The sequence below is a fragment of the Lagopus muta genome, chromosome 10 (assembly GCF_023343835.1).
Source record: "Lagopus muta isolate bLagMut1 chromosome 10, bLagMut1 primary, whole genome shotgun sequence".
Lineage (NCBI taxonomy): Eukaryota > Metazoa > Chordata > Aves > Galliformes > Phasianidae > Lagopus > Lagopus muta.
The window spans coordinates 16320823-16341593 of record NC_064442.1 but is presented as its reverse complement, the minus strand read 5'-3'; the positions used below and the strand labels follow the sequence as shown (position 1 = coordinate 16341593).

At 43.4% G+C, this 20771-nt stretch overlaps 1 protein-coding gene across 7 annotated transcripts in view; it reads right to left on the bottom strand.

Annotated features, from left to right (window-relative positions):
• Positions 1–20771, bottom strand: part of USP3 (ubiquitin specific peptidase 3) — a 38238-nt gene that overhangs the window by 11208 nt on the left and 6259 nt on the right. For 4 of the 7 annotated variants that reach the window (XM_048956181.1, XM_048956178.1, XM_048956180.1 and 1 more), the window contains exons 2-8: positions 12406–12466; positions 10577–10708; positions 5650–5733; positions 4044–4125; positions 2855–2937; positions 2280–2393; positions 1596–1709 (exon numbers count right to left, since the gene is read on the bottom strand). In XM_048956181.1, the coding sequence (XP_048812138.1) occupies positions 1596–1709; positions 2280–2393; positions 2855–2937; positions 4044–4125; positions 5650–5733; positions 10577–10708; positions 12406–12466 (670 nt within the window). Of the gene's footprint in view, positions 1–1595; positions 1710–2279; positions 2394–2854; positions 2938–4043; positions 4126–5649; positions 5734–10576; positions 10709–12405; positions 12467–14521; positions 14667–14797; positions 14817–20164; positions 20281–20771 lie in introns of those variants that run through there. The other 3 variants (XM_048956179.1, XM_048956183.1, XM_048956185.1) reach the window with 3 other exon arrangements.

Here is a 20771-nt window from a genome sequence, read left to right as displayed (position 1 = left end):
AATCAAAGCAGCACAACGTCAAGGAGCAGGACTTTGGCAGCAGAGTTGGAGCTTAGAGACACTCTGGCTGTGCTTGTCATATACAAGTCTTAAAAACCATAAGCAATATTCTCTACACAGATTACATGTGAGATGAGACAGAGAACCATCACGAGCCCAAGCAACCCTTCTTTTGTTCAACTTCCTGTAACAAAGTCAGTAACCTTCTGAAAGAAAAGCAGCACTTGCAGTCCTGGAAGCAGGCACACGCCTTCAACAACTGACATATCTTTAAGCTTAAAAAAAATTAAACCAAGTTTCCAAGTATGTTTTCTCTCCCTGCCCCCATCACTTCATAAGCACAGCCAGAGCAGCTATTCTGCTGTTGGTAAGCTATTGGTTCCAGCCACCTTTCCTGAGCATCTGTCCAGCTCCTCCGCTCTATCTGGTGAGCAGCACACAATGCACACCAGGAACGCCATCACCTTTTACAAGGTACGGTCAAGCACTGAACAAGCTTTCTCACTGGACCATGTGGGAGCAGGGATTTGCTGACCAGCTGACACTGCTCTCCAAGTGATTCCTCACCACTTAATCATGCACATGTTCCTAGTTAAGCGGGAATAAGGGGAAAATAATTTTAAAACCCTAAAACAATATAAAAGCACTTTTAAAAACTCTGATAGAATCCACAGTGCTGAAAATTTGCTTGAGGAACTCCAATTGTTTCTTGCTTAGCCTATCGGGAATTACAGTGAAGACTGTAGTTGGAAAAAATGATCAAAGACATCACAGATGGAGTTTTTGGTCACTGCATGAAACCACTGGTATTAAACTTCCTTGATTCTCTTAAGCCAACTGAAACAGACTCGGCAGTGTGAAGAACAGAACAAGACAGCTTTCGTTATTTGGGTTACTCGTGTATGCTCACAGCATCTTTTCAGCACTGCTAGAGGCGTAACAGATAACAGCATCTTTACTACCTGAGAACATGGAGCAACTTACCTTCATCACAATATATCCTAACAGGTTTCAGTGCTCCTTTGAAAGAGGTTCAGGGGCCAGGACAGGGAGACCTTGGAGAGGAATGATACTTCAATTTACTGGAGTAACCATTGTCTTTCTTTTTTTGTCAGTATGGGCACAAAATGGCTGGTTTTATTACAGTCCTCATTTCACGTCCAACTAATGATGATAACTGTGCTTTCAGAGAATCAAGGAAGTTTTACCCAGTACATTTGCATGTAGACCTGCACATTTTTAATCTGACTTCATCAGTTTCTTATTGGAGCAAGCTTGGAATATGACTGTGACCTAAAGGCACTTTTGCTTCTTTGCCACGAGGCACAAAGTATCTTTACAAGCACTTTACAAAGTGTTTCAGCATTTGAGATCTCTGCCATCTCCATCAGTGTCACATGCAGCACATTATCAAAGCGTGGGGAAAAAAGATCCACTGACAAACACAAAAGCAAACCTAAGTAAAGATTTTTTTCCAGGAGTATTTATGGGCACACAGGAAGTCTGCATTCTCCATCTCCCACATTCAGCAGGTTGGAGATCAGGACACCAGCAATACAAGATTACAATAGAAAATAATAAGTTACAAAACTTACCTAAAATTTGGCATAATTTTCCAAACAACATAAAATAAGGACTCTGGACTAAATGCAGTTTGGCTTCCTTGCCATAGAGCACAAAGTGTCTTTCTGAATTCTTCCACCAATGAACTGGAAAGAAAGTAAAAGCTGGTGATGAATATGGGCTTGCAGTGTAACTCCAGAGGGTTTACTAGCTCAATGGTACAAATATCAGACGTTACCTTGGTTAAAATTGTAATGACTGAGTACATTCCAGTACTTCAAAGAGTTTGCCCAAAATCCTACCCATAACATCAGAGGTGGACAGGTTAGGAAAATTATATTTCAGATACTGGAAATCTATGCACCCTTCACCATTGTGTTGTAAAGTCTACTAACATGGTCACTTCAACACTTGCTGAAAGAAGTTACAGGCTCTGAATGGCACAACCAAGTGGCAGTATTTAACTAGCACTTCCTCACCTTACCTTAGCACTTCCTGATGTATTTGACTGCCTCTCCCTGCAGGACAAGGCTGACACGTGCCCACTGCAAGCAGCAGTTCCTTTTTCTTGTGCAGCCAACTGTTTTTCTACGACACTGATCCTCTAGGGATCATTTTCTGTGATTCTCTAACACTGAAAGTGTATAGCAGCTCTACGAGTTCAGCATTTGCCATTTTCATTAAAGTTCAGTGACAACAAAGAAGCCTCTGCTTACACATTGTTATCTCCCTGGCTCCTGGTATGGTAAGTTCTCCTGCCTGCTGTCTTCCCATTCCTCAGCTCCACAGCAGGCAATTCTTTGAAGTAACAGCAAAACTGCTGAATATTACTGGGGAAGAAAAAAAAAGGAAAAATGAATGAAATCCTTAAAGGACAGAGAGTAAAGGGAAGATGTAATCCTGGAGTCTGTTATTTGAAATCCATGAACGGAACTTCACCTAGTGATGGTAAGTGATGGCAACAGGAACAGGTTGTTTTTTTAAACATTTTCTTCCACAATACTAGAAATACTGTAACAAATACTTATCTTCTGTAAATGAGTGACTGAATCCGTAAATACCACCATCATCCCAAATACCTGAAACAACTACATTTTGGCTCTGCTTTGACAAACAGGTACTGTGATAGAGTTATCAAAAGCACTCCCTAACAAAAACAAGCTGCAGCTGCTAAGGAAGTTAACAGTGTCATCTTCTACCTACTGATTCTATGCTCTGCTACAGAAGTCCCAGTAATGGACCTGTGCTTTGTCTCTGGCAAGCTCAGTCCTGACTGACAGCAAGGAAGTACCTGAGCGACTGCAGGATGGCATTCATGAAACACGTGTTCCCCAGGTTCCGAAGGCCTGTGGCACAGAGGGCAGTGGTGCTTCCCTGGAAGTGAGGATGCTTAGGTTAAAGATGCATACATCCCTGCTCACCCACTTTCTCCCAGCAGAGCTGTTACTGTGATACCAACAATCATTAATCTACTCGATTTGAAAAACGTGGTTTCAAAGCCAAAGCAACCCTGGCAGTACATTTTCAATGTCACTAAACCCAAAGACTCTGCAAAGCAGCAACTGACTGCTTTGCTTCTGCCATCCCTCCCCTCTTATTTCCATTCATAATCAGAGCCTCTTCGCTTCCCACTCAGACAATTATTTCTTGTAGCTGAAGACAGCCATTACTTCAGCTGCACTGGAATTCACTGCTGTGCTGCAGGCCCAAGGGCTCAGGAGGCAGCACTCTGCTCTACGCTCCCTCTGGTGAAAACAAGGCAGTCACATAGAGCCGAGTCACTCTCTCTTCTTTCCCCCTCCCTGAAATCTGTGAGAAATTATGTGGATTAGAAGATCCCTCAACTCTAACCACCACAAACAGGCATTTGGTTTGGAGCGTTCTTTGACTGGAAAATACTGTGCAGCTTTTCAGACAGAGCTGGACTGTGTTCTCCTGGGTACTGCTCAACAGACGTGAAGTCAAACCATCAGGAAGGTGGAACGTGAGAGGGAGCACAGTCTTCAGCATATTTCACAGCTGCTTTGGAAAGCAAATTTCATCAGCTGTTTCTTAGAAGTTTTAAAAGCCTTCTACTTTTTCTTAAAAACTACTCTCTCATCCCCCTTTAGACAAAGGCTTGCCTCTCTGTCTTCTTTCTGCACTCTAAAAGGAACAAAATAAATGCCCTGTCTGCACAAAATAAAGTGAAATGAAAATAAAACCTTCCTTGTAGCTGTTTCAATCTCTTGAGTACTACCTGTTTTCCACCTCACTGATCTTAAGGAACAAAGAGAAGCTCAAAGTGGAGGCCAGCAGAAGCACAGCAGAGTATCAAATGTTATTTAATGAGAAGAGGCTCTTTCCTCAGTGTGGTCAGGAGATGAGGAAGACAAAATAAACCAGGGAGGAGTTGGTAGCTGGCTAAGTACTTTAAATCTAGCCCAACTATAAACCTCAAAAGGTTTAGCAAAACTGTGTATGAGCTCTGTTATACTTACATTTACTTTTAGTAACTTGCTGTTCAGAGATGAGTTTTCCAATAGTTTTCTTTTCCTGTGTCTGTCTGATGTAAAGGCTGAACTGTTGGGAAGCAAATAAAACATGTTAGTATAAAACAAAATCTTGCAGGAAACGGACAACAGATAATCATCCCAATGTCATAACAGTTACCACATCTGCCATCAGTTGTCATTAAGACAGCAAAGAGCTTCCTGATAACCACACGTGCATTTCATAGACTGAAAACAGAATGCATAGAGTACAGATGCACATCCTATTTTCAACACCCAGGTCTGAGTTAACTGTGTTAGGCTATGCGTAGTGCAGTGTGTGCCCTGAGACATCCCTTGTTACGTGCCACCTCTGATCTGAAATAGCCTTCATCTTCTCCCATGACCAAAGGAGTGCTTAATAGAGAGTTTTCCATAAAATACTTCTGCTGCAAGAGTCATCCTGAACTCTGAGAAAGCCAGGACAAAGTGAAGTACTGAAGACCAGAAGCATCTGAAGTGCAGTCAGTAATGTATTGCACTTCTCTGACATATAAATACACCAGGGTGCAACACCTGGGTAAGACTCATACAATGCCACAAGAACAACAGGTTTCTCTTTTCCACAGCACCAGAAATCAGGGGCCCTGGATTCTTCCACTCAGGACTTCTCTCTAACAGAACGTTCCAGCTTTTAGGCTTTGCTCTATTTCCGTTTTGTTTTTTAATTGAAAAGCCCTCCAAACATCCAGAAGCTGTCATTAGACATGATGGAATCCTCCACCACAACATCTGCCTGCCTCTGGATGAGCAGCATCTCCCAGGCGTGCTCTCACTGTGCCCACACAGCCCTACATCTCACCACATTAACGCTACTTATGAAGTCCCCAACACACTGAGGAAGGATGCAGACACTCTCTGGATCGCAGCGACTTCTCAGAGGAGTGCTGTTGGAACTCTGGGGCATTGCAATACATTGGGAAGCACTGTATGCACATGCGTTTCCACTTAGGATTAGGAAAGATATGCAAGCAAACTAAGAAAAAAAATATTTGCTATCTAGCATAGGCCACAGCATCTGCATCACAGAGATTATAGTATTTACTTTTCTATGGCAGAGAGCCAGAAAAAGTCACAGGAAACGCATGTTTCTTCTGTACAGTTTAAGTTCATAAACTTTTCTTTGTCTTTCTGCTCGGAAACCAAACTATGCAAATAACACGAAAACTACTTCCACCAACATTTCAGTTTCAGTTTCTTTGCTTCAGAAACTTTTTTTTTTCTGCTTTTGATGAAACTGTGATTCTGTTCTGGAAATCCTGTCCTATTTCTAAGGAACAATATAGGGATTATTGACATGGGAGAAAGAAAACTAATGAATTTCTAAATTCCTGCATATGCAGCCTCTAAAGGCACAGCATATAAGAAACAAGATGTACATGATCAGCCAAACCTCTTCCATTCTGCTCCTCGGTGATGAAAAGGCATTTTTAGATACACACAGTATCACTCATATCACAACCAAAACACATGTACTAAATATGCATAGAGAACAGAAATCCCATTTAAATTCTGTCAGCCTACCCAAACCATAGGTAGTGAACACACCACTTACTTTTCCAAGTTCTGTAGGTGCTCTCTGACCTTCTGCACCAGCCCCAGCTTGGTATCATTCACTACAAAGTCATCACAGCGATAACTGCAAGAAGATTTATCAGAAGAAGGAACATATTTATACATACAAGCTTCAAGTAAAAATACCAAATCAATGTTAATCCAATTTCAGTGAAGTACTCCAGAGCAGTCATGCTGGAAGCACTGCAGCAATTCAGTGAAAATTACGAGGAGAGGGGAACACAACAACAACAAACTGAGCCTGGTTCCCTCTGACCAGTGCCTTACAGCAAGAGATGGTCCAGGCAACATTTCATTACTTGTTATTTATTTCTAGCTACTTCTTTATCAGAAAGCAGAAGCATTACCTATCACTCAACTTAGTACACTGTTCAAGTTAAGCAAAAACTCAAACTTGCCACGTCACTGAAAGCAGCAGTAGGCGACCCATGGAAGATTTATGGAAAGAGGAACTGATGTCAGTAAATAGAATATAAAGTTTCTAAATCAATGTGTAGCAGAAATCCATTTATTTGAAGACTGTAAAACTACCATTAAAACCTCATGGGTTTGCCATTAAGAGCTGCTGAACTGATGCGCAGTGCTGGAGATTCTGCCATGGAAAAAAGGGCAGGGAGGATGAATGAAGAGACATCATGGTCCGTCCAGCTCACACCAGAGGGCCGTGGCAACTCACACCTTGTGTACAGCCACAAACACCACTCCTTCTCTCACCGTTTTTGTGCGTGCAGAAGCACAAACACAAAGAGAGCTGTGAGACGCTTCCAAGGCAGGAGTGCAAAAATAACTGAGCTACAACAACAAACAAGCAAAAGCTGATCCCCACTGCCTCCAGGTGAGCGCAAGGAGGAAAAGCAAAACGGTCTCTCAGCAGAAACAAGGTTGAAAAGAACCAAGCCACAGATATTTACGACAAATGCCTTTCTGTCGCTTACTGAGGATCCCAAATCATGCATAAAGAAATAAAACTTAAAAAAAAAAAAACACCAAAACAAAAAGCCAACTGCTTCCCTCTGGTGGAGATGCTCCTAGTAATATGGGCTGTTGACGCTGCTTACTTGAGAGCTCACAGCCCAGCATTACGACACCTAGCTCTGCAACAACAGGGTGTCAGCAGCTCCAGACCTGCTGTCTGTACATACACCACCATCACAAAAATTAAACACAAAAGCTTTAAGGAAAAATACCAGAGCAGTGTTAAAGGTAGTAACAGTTCCTATGTAAACCATGGTTCAGTAAAGGATGACAGCAATCAGCAAGTTCTGTGATCTTCTACAAAGATTTCACATTTCCATGGAATGCCATGGACTCTCTTATCCATAGCTAGCTCTTCTAACCATTTTTTGAAGGCAAGAAGATGAATGTATACAGGGGCTGTACAAAAAGGCTGTACAAAAAAGGGGGGGAAGGGAAGACAAGACCCCTTAAAACTAAGGAACAAATGCTGAAGCAGCATGGAGACAGCATTTCAGAGCATCTCACAGGGCCAGCCAACATGCAGCTCACCAACAAGACAACCCATATTGAGGCATGAGAAACAGGAAGGCAAGAGAAGACTTCACACCACATGCACCAGCTCACATGAGAGCAACATGCATAAAAGAAAGAGCAGAGAGACCCAGTGTCCTCCTCAGCCTTGCACAAAGGCTGCTCAGCTCTGGGGCCCTGGTAGCCCTGTGGCATCCAATGCAGCTCTCAGGGTCCGGCCTTTCTGTGAGGACAAACCAGGTTACACTGGGCATCCTTAACAGCATAGCTCTCACTGCTCCCCTCCTTGTTTGGCACCGACTCCACTGTGAAACACATTCCCATCATCAGCTGGAGCAGATCCACGCTTTGTAAACTAATGAAGCTATCTCGACTATCAGGCACAACTGGAATTTACAACATTCTTTGCTGTGCAAACCTGTGATGTAGTACAAAGGCAACAGTACTGCCAATGTTAATTCAAACACTGAACTCATCAAGGGATTGCAGAGTTGGGAAAGTAATGCCCTTCCCATGGCAAGGAGCCTGCAAAGCAGCACCCAGGATGTCTGGTTTCTTCAAGGGCTCTTTCATCCACAAACAGAAACTTCATACAACTCTCAGAATTTCCAAACAGTGAACAGAGCAGCCGTAACTCTTAGATCTTAAGTAAGGAATCCACAGAAGAGCTATTGCTAGAGATGGGTTTTTGAAAGTTCGACACAGTTTTGGAGGGAAAGAAGTTTGTGAATGCGTTCATTTCCCAGGCACACTTTAATTAGTCCTGTTCACTTCTGTCAACCATTTATGTTCATGCACAGGGACTGAAAGCAGAAAAGTTCACTGCAAGTCTAAGCTACCTTATTGCTGCAACTAGAAGAGCTGGTTTCACATCTGCACACCTGGACTTCCACTCTGAAATGCAATTACAGGGGACTGTTCTGGTTTTGGTGAGAATCAGATACAAAATTCAATAAACCACATTAGCTCCAGCAGTCACAGTATTTCATCTCCTTGGACTGAAAGGGATGGCTGCAACAAACCCTGCACTGCGCTCTCGTGACTGCTAAAGAGAAGGATGGGATGAAATTAAATGCCTTCTCATTCTAACAGCCTACACAGACATACTGCCACCACCCAGCTAAGGAACACAGCTACTGAGAATCCACAGGATGAAAGCAGAACAAGAGTTTTCCACACAGCTCAACAAAACTCCACAACTGAGAAGTAGAAGCGCTGCAGAAGAGCCTCTCTGTCATCTTTATAGAAGGAAAATTTAATTAAGTCTTAGGATTGCATTTTCCTGACTTTCAAATTACTGAGGTTGCACACACTGCTTTGCATAGAATATTGATTTTAAATAAAAGTTCCCTTGGAAGCAACATAATTGCATAAACATCCCAATATCTCACAGCTTCACATCTACACTGAAGAAGCTGGAAACAACATTTTAAAATTCCATCTCCAGTAGCTGGTTATGGCTGGAGCTCACCCAACCATTTCCTTCAGTGGCAAGCACTGGTTGACAGCAAGTCTTACAGAACTACCCAGAACACAGGGGCAGGCGTTGGTCCAAATGTTTTGTGCTGCATCTTCTTACATCTAAGCTCATTTCCATGGGGGTGGGGGGAGGAATACACACACACGTGTTCATGTATGTATAAGCATACACGGGTATACACACACATATATACAAGAGTGCAATACCAAATCCAGGTATTTGTTTTCTGACAACCAAAAACCCCAAAATATTCTAACGAAAGCAAAGATATGCTGCTTCTGAAACTCGCTCAGCTTCACATTGGCACAGCAGACTTGTAATCTGTCAGGGAATTATATGCAAGAGGAAGTCCCCACGGCAAAGCTCTCTGCAATTAGTTCCAGTTCAGCCACTGATGACTCAGCCTTCTGCTTTGATTACAGCAGAAGACAAATCACATGCTGAACTGCTCCTTCTGCCTTCTATTACAAATATGCTGTGAAACACCAGTGAGCTTCCAAACAGAGTGCCCACCCCTCCTCACAAACACAATCTGTTTCAATAACACGTCACTGTCCTCAGTTTGAGCACCATTCTTTGCAGTGCAAAATACCTAGGTTTGAGATGAGGTCAGCAGGGAGCTGTGCTGTGTACACACACAAAGCCTCTGCGAGTTCTGGCAGAGCAGGCATACACTGTTTGTCAGTGGAGATATAATCAAGATCTCCAATATCCCACTAGAATTCCTGCATATGTTATTACTTTCGACGTGGCTTAAAAAAAAAATCACAGCTCAGAATTCAGTTGTTAACAGCGTTAATTGGGAAACTGGGATTAGCTTCCCACAGCTGTTCCAATGCTGGTAATACATGTGCATGTTACTACTTGGAAAAATACATGTTTTCACACAGGAATGGGCAAAACTGGTGGTCACTGATGTAAAATGCAGGAAAAAGCAAAGTCCCCATACATCATAAAGCCACCCCCATTTTACTTCCCTCTGAGTTTAACAACTCTACAGCTCCTGCCACTGCTACACACTGCCCAAGTCATTTCTGAATTGCTCCAAGCAGAATTTCCTCAGGCAGAACACTTTAACTGTGGTTTTACTTGCAAGCAATAAAAACATTTGTTACAGAATTGTTCCTCATAAAATGGACATGCAAACTTCAGCTGATAGATTTTTCCCCCATAAAGTACACAAAGATTTTCTGAACAAAGCAGTACCCACCCGTGGAGCTCTGCATGTAAGTAATTTTACAGCACAGTGCCACTGATCTCCCTAAGATCTGCACTATTTATGTCCTGCACACAGCAGCCGAGGCCATGCTTCTGTCAACAGAACCACTTCCATGATTCTGCTATTTAATCTTGTCAGAGAACTTGATGCTGCCTCCAAGCAGGATCCATCCCTCTCCCAAACTCACACACAGCTCGTACCAACTCACGATCCGACAGAGGCCTTTTTTTTTTTCCCCAAAGTGAAGGAAAAAAAGCATATTGGAAACAAACAAACGTGCATTTACACATCTCACATTCACATCTCTTAGGCAGAATGTATGGCATGCTACTGAACTTCCTGGTATTACAAATAAAGGATCCACGAACGGCTCATCCATTAGGTGAAAGGAGTAAAGTTACTGAACAGCAGCAATAAAAAGGCAGGTTCTAAACAAACCCAAACCACACATGTATGTGTATGTAACACACACATAACCCGCATAGTTATATTTACATCCAAAAGTTTGAACTAAGCCACTGAAGCACAGGAGTGCAGCCACAACCAATGCTACACAAGACATGCAAAAGCAGACGGTTATCTCATAACTGCTTTAAAGCAGCCAGGTCTGGAAATCAAGAGATGAAGTACATAATGATGTATATAACGCTCCACACGAGTTTAAAGCTTACAGCTTCCAGTATGTAAAAGGTTGTCAAATTACTGCGTTGAAACTCTTACCAGTATGTACTGTAGCTACTGCAATCCATACACACAGTATGCTGAACTTTTTCTTGTTTTTCTGTTTTCTTATGATTGGTCATAGGAACCTGTGCGTCTTCATAATGCTTTTTGGCGTGGCCATTCACATATCTAAAATACAGGGAGAAAAAAACGTGAGGCTTTGTAAACAATTATTTCACCAACATTTGGTGAACAAAGCAGAACAAAAATAACAAAATCCACCAGAACACATCACAACCTAACACACACGCAGTATCATAAAGCATTAAAACAGGCAATTCACCTACACAAAAACATCAGTCAACTTGATTTTTTTTAACCTGTTTACTTTCCCACTTTGTCCAAATCAGTTTTTCACTGTCTTCATAGCAGCCACACACAGGCATAGCCCTCTGCACCCAGGGCCAGCATGTAGGCCCTCACCAGGCCCATTCACCTCCACAACCAAGGAGAGCACTGTTCCTGTTTTACACACTCAGAATGTGGTTAGCTCTACATATTATTTTCCCATCTATTTTTCTTGGAGGTCTCCTTTGTTTTCCCACCCAGCACTCATTTCTTGTGCGATTACTTTAGCAGCATGGGTCTCACAGGTGAGAAAAGAATCTGAAGTCCTACAGCTCTTTTGTTGGCACAGCGAGCATTCTCAAATCCAACTTGTGAGATACCTCCCCAGAAAGTCAAGCATCTTCAATTAATAAAAGTCATCACAAATGCAAGAGTCCTCAGCATCAGCTGACAAGTAATTAACTCTTAGAAGTGCATGGCCAGACCAGAGGTGACTTCCACACCCCACACACTTCTTGCTTAATGCCAACTGCCAGGAGTTCTGCCCATCCCCACATGAAGGTTTTTCTGGTCTGGATTTGTTCTCACACGCAGGTACAAACAGTTCTGCTAATGCACTGTGCTAGTGGAGCCATGTGGCCAGGGACACTGCTGTGCTGGCAGAAACCAGAGCAGACAGCCGTGCTTGCAGGAGGTGGCTTTTTGGCTGACAGTGCAAATGACAGTCTATGAAGCCACACTTCCACCAGAAATGTTCTGGTGTTGTAATTGGTTGGTAACGTTCCCAGTGGGACCTGGAGGATGTATTTCAACCTCACCAAGTTTACTGACAGCATCCCAGAACAAAAGCTCACACTTCAGACACTAAATGGTAACACTGCCTACAGACTCAATATTTTATTCATCAGGAACATTTTTAGAGAAGCAGTTTTTCGACAGTTACCCTGACATACAAACAATAGCACTGACTGTCTCGTTCCCACAGAAATCCTTTCTGTGCTCCAGCGGATGCAAAATCAGTAGGTATGCCCTGAAGGAACCTGCAGAAGCCCGTACATGGCAGGATAACTGCTCTGTTCCAGAATTATACTGCAGCACATTTATGGTACTTTCTGCCTAAGCTGCGCCCAACTTGGATTTGAGGGTTTCCATCTTGAATGGAACCTGACAACTGCCCACAGCATTAGCTGCTCTCCAGACACCTTTGTGGAATAATGGCTTGACATGGCAGGACCTCCAAGAGCACAAGTCCCAGTGCCCAGCTGCAGGCAGGTTGCTAACCACGCACCCAGGGACTGAGCTGACAGATCACATCCAGCACTCAGGCCCCTTTTGGACAATAATTGCACTGGGTACATTCTCCAGACTCTTAGAAGGTAGCAAAGAAACATGCTTGGTGTAAGTACACAGCATCCAACAAAGCCATGCAAGGCTTCCTTCAGGGAACAAAGGCATTTGGGAACCTCTTGAACGAACTGCCTCAGCCAAGCAAGCAGAGGTCTGGCTGAATAACTTCCACACCAACACTTGATACCCACCTTCCACAATGGACACTGGAGCACGTCAGACAGACCCACGGGCTTTTATTTGACCGGCACACTACAAAAGACAGAAAAAGAAAAGTGTCAAGGTTCTGCTATTACACTTACATGATCCACCTGGAGAGCAGTTACACAGAGCAGCAATCTGCTCATCAGCCCACACCGCAACAGCAGCACTGCTGCTAAGGCCCTCAGCCTTCTCTTTGGCCTGTTACAGCCCAATGAAGTTTTACATTTGTTGTTTGCATTCCATCTGTGTGAGGTCTACTTCATTTCTGTGTTGCATTTCAAAATATCAGAAGCCCAAGTTGTAAAAACACTGGGAATACTTAAAGCATTTATTTTCATTTGTAATAAGGCAGCTCACTCAGCACAGAAAAAGCATAAAAGCAGAGTTCTTCATTTCTGTTTCACAAAGCCTGTTACACAAGAAGCCGTTTCCACACATGAGAAAGCCTGGCCATGTGCTCAGCAGCACACAGATGAAGTACCGTGTCACACATGAAGATACATGCCGTGTCTGCAATAATTATGCCCGTGCTGCATGCTGGTAAAGGCCTTAACCAGAAGGATTTTGGCCTCTCAGTCACGCACACATTGCTGAATGCTTCAAAAGCAGCGCAGGGCTGTGCTCTGCAAATAAGACATGAGAAAACCACCTTACTGATAACCTGAGTTTTTAGCTATGTCTTCTAAGTCTAGAAAAGTGAAATTAACTTCGAAATGTTTAAGCAAAAGGTCTGGGTAAGAAGCGGGAGATACTGAAAACTGATGGAACACCATCCCAGGGTGGAGACACACAAACTGCACACCCCAACTCACCCCAACCCAGGACAGATGTCTCTAGTGTTCAATGTTAACAGCAAAACAACCACACAAAGTCATCTGTGCAGGCAGAACGCAGAGAAACAACAAGGGAGATCAGCAGCCCACCAGACAGGTACAAACATCTGTGTAGGCCATTAACACAGCATTTACAGACATATCACTGCACTTTTAAATACCCAGGTAATGTGATGGAGAAGGAAAAATAAGAGGTGCACTTGTGTAAGGACAAAAAGCAGCAATAAAAAGATAGCTTCAATTTTCCCAAAAATACAAGAGCATAAAATACCACCTAATTTTTCTACACATGAAAAGTAACTGCCAGTCAAGGGCAATGGAGGGAGAGAAGAACAGGGTCAGTTTTGAATCAGAAGAGCAGTCAGTCACTACCTTAGGTATTTAAATGAGCTGGTATACTTTTCCATCATTCAATTTTGCCTTTTTTAGTTAAAATCAGATATTAAATTTAAAAAAAAAAAAAAAAAAAAAGCCACTCTAACACTGCTTCCTGGAGAATTACTGTCTAGTCTGTACTTATTATGACAAATAATTGTATTTTAATTCGTGGGCCCAATCCATGGAATAAAGATTGTATTATGAGGAAAAAAGCACAATTATTTCTGCATGCTGTGAAACAGCTGTGCTTCCCCATCAGTGCCCCTTGGGCAGTGCTTTCAGCCCTTCAGTGAAGGCTGGAAGTTCCTTCAATTGCTGCAATTACTGTACTTGGGAAATCCATTTGCTCACACTGTCTCTGCTGTTGCTGGATTTTCAGCAGTGAATTCTCCCATTTCTCAAGCTGATGGCTCCCAAACTGTGATGGCAGTCTTGCTGTGGATGGCACAGCGCCAGGCAGAGCAGTTCTGCCCTATTCTTCAGGTGTAAGAGGAAGAAGTTTGTCAAAATAGAAAAAGTTGATTAAGAAAATCCAAATTTTACTCTGACAAACAAGAGCAAACAAAGGGGAAATCGTGGCCATTGTTAGAACAAAACATGCAAAATGGACCACTGGTCTGACTTGATACTACTTCATTTCCCCGAATTACAGAAACTGAAAGGTAAAACATTAACCAGAAGGAAACAAAGACAAAAGCATTCCCGTACTTAAACAAAGATATGGTATCAAATAGTTGCTTAAGTGCTGCATGAAAAAACAACCAATTACAAATCCACTTCCATCACCCTACATGTGCTTTGCCAGAAGCATGAAGCACTCGTCCCTGGATGAAAATTCCAGCAGAGATCTCCCACCCGTTCACTAGCATCCCTGCTGTCCCTATGTCGTCACCTGTAGTTGGGATGGGTTCTCAATCTGGAAGCCCAGGAACCAGGATGCAAACTATTCATTTCCTCTACATACCAGACTACTGCAGTGTCACATTCAGGTGCTGTAAGCACTGTGTGCCTAGGGAGTGCTGAGCTACACTGAGAGGGCTCCTCTTGCAGCACTCACACAGAGTGCATGCTCCACACCAGGCCTGCAAACAAACCCACAAACTGCACGCTGCCAAATAATATTGTTTTCTACTCTTTACATCAGAAAGCAGGGGAAAAAATGGCTCACTTGTTTGCTTCAGCTTTCAGGAGGAACTTTGCTCCAATTGCATCACATTAGAAGTGCGTAGTTTATCTTCTGCGCAAACATCTCCTCCCACAGAGAGCTCAAATAACATGGAAGTGACTCCCACGAAGATGAAACACAGCAGTATTGCATTTCTGACCTACAGCTGCTCTGTTCCATGGGGATTTTTGTTCCGAGTTGTGTAACTCCTTTTTGAAGGTTTCTGAGACCGCATTCTGCATTTCTGATGCTGGCTCAGACACCTGCCCTCCCAGCCTGACTTTCTAGGTACTCTTCAGACTCTGAAGCAGTTACTGTCCATTACTTGCTGTTAAGAAAGTAAGTTAGGCAGAAATTAGCCTTAATCATTAGCTAGGGCTCCAAAAAGGTACAACAGAACACACAGCAAGAAGACAAGAAATGCTCTGAGCTGCTTATAACCTGAATTAGGCTTTATCTGTAAAGAAAGCACGGGTTATTCCTTTCAAACATAGTGCTAACATGAAGGCGCGTGGCTTCAGTGTGCAAACTCCTTCTCCATTCAGAGCACACTGCACCGCCCTGGAACATCACCCTTCAAACAGACCTCTAGTGCTAATTACAACAAGGAGGAGGGGTGCACTTCACTAGCAGCCTCCAATTTGGAAGAGTTTTGTCCAACACACACCTTAACAACATAAAAACTCATCTGTGCTTGTTACCCTTTATTTAGTACCATACGAGCAGGGGCACAGCAGCGGCTTTCTAAAGTGGAACCACCATGACCACGTGGAATGGTTCTCAGCTGTGCTTTAAGAACAGCCCGAGCTGTAAGGCAAAGAAGGCTCTGACACACCAAGAGAGAAAGAAGAACAAACCTGCAATGCCACAGGGTTGTTCAAAACAGGGCACTGTTTGCCACTGCACATTAATATGGGATCATTCAGAAGGGCAAAAACTCTTCCTCATGTAACAAGAAATGCAAATATCATCTTTTACAGAATGATCCAAACAAAACATGAATGCCTCTCTGCCATACAGCCCACAGAGCCCTGTGCAAATGAAGAGCATCGATCCATCCCGAGCGAGGGCACAATCAATCACCACTACATACAGACACGTGTCTCACACAGCTGCTCCTCCCTGTCCCTTCAGCTTTCACTTCCCGTGAAGCACCCTGACAAACAACGTTCACCAAGTTGCATCAAGCAGAACAGCTGTGACACAGCCAACACGGCTGGCACTCACACAGGCCCCCACCCATCTTACCCTCACATGACCCAAATGTTACTCCCGAGCCCTGGCTGCTTTTCTTCCTTGCAGAAAACAGACTCCGAGCACAGCCCTATGATGCAAGAAGGCTCCTGGCAAACCCTCTACTCCTGCAGAACAGAGCTGCAGTTTTCTGATGTGGGAAAGCTGCAAGTACGCAGAAATGTACAAACAACCTAGGAAGCTAACAGTGCTGTTTAATAGCATGCGGCACCATTTAGAAGCTGGCAAGAGGAGGAACAGGATGAGCAGGAGGCAGGCACGAAGCAGTTTTGAAGCAGTTTCTGCAGGGCAATATCCCTGTGGCAGAGCTGATCTGCCATAGCCAGAGCAAAACTGACCCAATGCAACTGCTGAAGCACACCTGCACCCCAGCTTTAATACAGTCCTTATTATATCGCTATGGAAAAGGTCACTTTTAAAACATCAGCACCATCAAAGCAGTATTCTGGTCCTCAAGAGCACAAATGGAAATGAGAGTAGAGTCATTAAGCTATTTCCAACACTGCATCCTTTACAAAAATGGCCTGGACTTTGCACTCCAAAGGAGTGGTACCGACACGAACATCTTCCTGCTATAACCAGGCGGTTAAATTACACTGGCATAATGGCCTGCACAGAGACAGCTTCAGCCTCAATGGCCTTCCTCCAGTTCTGCATTTGTTGACATAATAGCTCAGCTATACTGATAAAAGCTGGACTGGAAAAGGGCACTGTTCCCGCAGCCAGTATCTGCACCAGCAGCAATATTTACATAGCTGTGGTTGCCCTGGCATACTGGTATCACGCTATGCAAACTGTCCCAGAAACAAGCACTTGGTCACACACACACACGCCTGCTATATATACGCAGCGTGTTGCTGTGTGTCTGTGCAGGCAGACATGTGCATCAGCTCCCAAAGATTTATGTGACAATGCTTTTCAGCATTCTGGAGAATTCAGACTTGCTCTTCCTTTCCCATACTTATAAACCGTTCTTCCTAACAACCCCTCCCTGCCCCAATTACCATTTTGCACCAAGGCATCATTATTCAGTCTTGCTCCAAAAAGATGCTGACCGATACTGCAAAAAGAGCTGGGCGGTTCCTACGAACACGCCTAGCAGCCCAGGCACGCGTGTCACCTCACCTGCAGACAAGGGTAAGAGATCCTAAAACTCAGCCCTCCACACACAGCTTTCAGGGAGACTTGCCAAAGCAGCTCTGAATTGACTGCCTAGAATTTCCCCAATGCAATATATAATATAGAGTATCAGGTATCTGAGAGAGGGAACTGTGAGAACCGGTAGTCTAGGAACAACTGCTCCAGTCATCAGCCCATGAGAAACACCAAGGAGACAGCGTGCCAGCTGATGCTCTCACTTGGGCTGGCACCGCAAAAAGGCTCTGCCCACCCCTTGGTCTGCAGCTCTGCAATGCCCTCTGGATGCAGACAGAGTGGGTAAAACATATGAGGAGCGTGATTTGCTGTGCACAATCTCCCTTCGTGCACAAGATGTGAATGCTTCAGGTTTAACAAGCTCACCTCCTACCCATAAGCACTGCAGCAACCCCGCCACTTCCTCCTGCTGCACACAGCGCTCCGTATGAGTGAGCAGTAAGCAGTTACTTCACAGCTCTAACCCTGCTGCAGCCTCTGTGGCAAGGAGCACACGTGTTCTACGCTCCAGATGGAACATCCAAACACTATGATTGAGACTGGAATTGAGGGTGTTCCACTTAAAATGCACATTAGAGCCATGTGCACTCTTGCTCTGCGACCCATGAGCTCTGTAACCCACGGCTCATGCAACAGAACAGCTTCTAGGGGCACAAAGCAGAAGCCCTGCTCATCACAGCACATCAGTCAAGACCGCAGCTGACCTGGCTATGAGCACCACCAGGCTCTTTGGCACTGACACAAGCCATATATCAGCGGAAGCAAAGAAGCCTTCAAAACTACCCAAACACCAAGTTAAGCGACCATGGTGGCTGTTTTTGTGGGGGGCTGGGGAGGGCCAAACTGTACAGATCTGAAGGTACCTGTCCCACATACAAGGAACTGTAAGCTAGCCACTTCCAGATGAGCAACTGAGTAATGAAATCCAAGTGACTGAAACAGGAAAATGCTACAGGAGTATTTTTCAACCTCTGAGTAGATTAATGTTGCCTTCTAGACAGAAAAAGCAGGAAAAAAAAGAACATGCCAGGCTTTGAATACAAGTGATGTGTACTACTCCTCAGTTACAGGCCAGACATTTTACTGCTTAGGTTTTAAAGAGTATTCCTACTTGTTTTCAAACCTAACTTCACATGAAGCTCTTCTTTCTATCCTACCTCTAGCACCATTACGAGAAGTTCAGAAATAGACTGAATTCATTCAAAACTACTGATATTAGAAAAATACATTTCCTGCTTAAAAATCTTTCAGGTGAAGTTCACTTGATGTGACACTATTGGCTGTTTTAAGAAAAACCGCATTCTATTGAAAATGAAATCAAACAGAAGGGAGATCATTTTTAATTAGATTATTTAAATGCTGCTTCTAAGTCAGCCAGCATCCAGAAGCCACAGGAAAACTTCAGAAAATATTAAATGTAATTACATTAAATCAAACTAAGAAAATTTAGAAGGAAGCAAGGTTCCTGGCAGGCACTGCTGACAATCCAGGAATGCTAACCATTCTTTCAGCATTGCATACCCTTGTAAAGAGACATGCAAGGAAGTCCTGACCATGTCAAGTCTTAGCCTACCTGAAATCACATCCAAAAGTACCAGAATTCAAGAGACTCTAAAGATGATAAAAAGATGCTGCCCTTACCTTAGAGCTATAGAAAAATAAGCAAATGTTTCTTTTGTTGCAATCTTTCAGCCAAAACCAGAAAGACTGAGTATTTAGTGAGAAAACAAGTAAGTTACCTTGTGATAGCCTGAACTCATGGAATCAACTGCTGTTTGTGCTCATGCATAACAATAAATGCAGCATTTCTTGCCCTCCTCAGTGAACAAAAGCGTTGCTCAGTCCCAAGTAAGACATTTCACAGATGGTTACAGTGGACCACTCTGCTACAGTGGTAAAACACTTCTCATTGGAACATACTAAACAAGCAGTGGATTAGAACATAACAACGTGGGTAGGTAAAGCATTTTTCATAGAACGAGCAGGACAAGCAGGTCACTGAAGAGTTCACCACGCTTCTAACACCGAGCAATGTCTGTCAGAGTGCAACATGATTAGCTCCAGCTGCACTTCATTCACCTCCCACATCCATTACCCTCAACCATGAGGGCTACAGTTCAGCATTTTCACTGTGCTATTAGAATTCCACACTGAAAATCTTGCACTTTGGTAACCGCGTGCTTTTAGTTTGCCTGTAAACTCAGTGCTGGAGAAGCAGATGGGTGGGAAAGGCAAACTTTCTGCATTCAATCCGTGCAAACAGACGCACCAGTTCCGAGGAAGTGGTTAAACAAGCTCAAGGAGAAAGGCTTCAGATCACAAACAGAATCGAGACACAGAGCATGCTGTGCTTCCTCTGCTAGGGCGAAGGAAAGGTCACTTAACACTACTGATCAGACCCAATTATTCAGTCTGTAAAGCAAAAGTACACGTCTAGCAGATTTTAATGCACAGACTACTTTGTTAATTAGTATTCACATTGAAATACACACACACATACACGCTTACATGTATGAAAACTGAACACTAGCCTTCACAGGAAAACAGATACTGTTCTGTATTACAGCAGTAACGTGCAAAAAAAAAAAAAGTGATCCAATCTTTATGTTAGAGCAAGACAGAAATGAATTACACTAACAGTCACTCTCAGACAGCTGCCAGTAAAAGCACAGCAAAGCCAGAAGTATAATGTAATTTTCAAACCCTTAAGGAAAAGAATCTTCTTGAATCAGTCAGCAATCAATCTCGGGCCAAACGAGTCAAGCTGGGAGCAGGAGGGAACAAGGGGAAACAGCAAGAAGGCCTCTTGCTTTCCTTAGCTAATCTAGTTATGAATTTACTCATTTGTAGCACTTGCATTCAATTCCTATTTCCCTCATACTATGCAAAAGACTCATTTCTAACTCATATCTTAGGGGGCAAAACGCCCAGTGGGCAGAATATTATGGAAACTTTACAAACCAAACACAGGCAAACAAGTCCAAAAGGGCCATGGCAGTTGTGAGAGTATGCACTCGTATTCTGACATGGACTCACTGCACTCAGACTGCATTCCAAGAGGTACATACAACTCGCCTTGAAAAACAACTAAATCAATACCTGCCCATTTGGTTCTGATGAGGACCCACCCCCAAGCCCAGCACCTTTCTGCTCCCAAGCAAAACAGCTGTCTGGTGCAACACTGCGAGGGGGAAAAAGCCCAACGTTGGGAAGAATTATCTTATTTGGGCAGGCTGCCTGCGGTTAGCGGGACTGGATTCAAGTGGGTAATCAGATCTGTCAAAGGAATTTCAGAGCTACATTTTCAAGATCCAAAACCAAACAAATATTCCAAAGGAGGAAAAAAAAAAAAAACAACATTGTGTTGGCATACCAGTAGAGGTTGCTGAATGTGAAGCACATTTACCATGTCAGCTACGCTTCAAGAAGCCCTCTTAGTATCAAGGAAATGGAGGGCAGAAGTTTACACGGTCCCAATAACAAGGATACCATAAAGCAGTATTTGACCTGGTATTATTCAGATTCACTCCACAAAAACAACTGTTTGCTCTGATAATCCCAAAACACC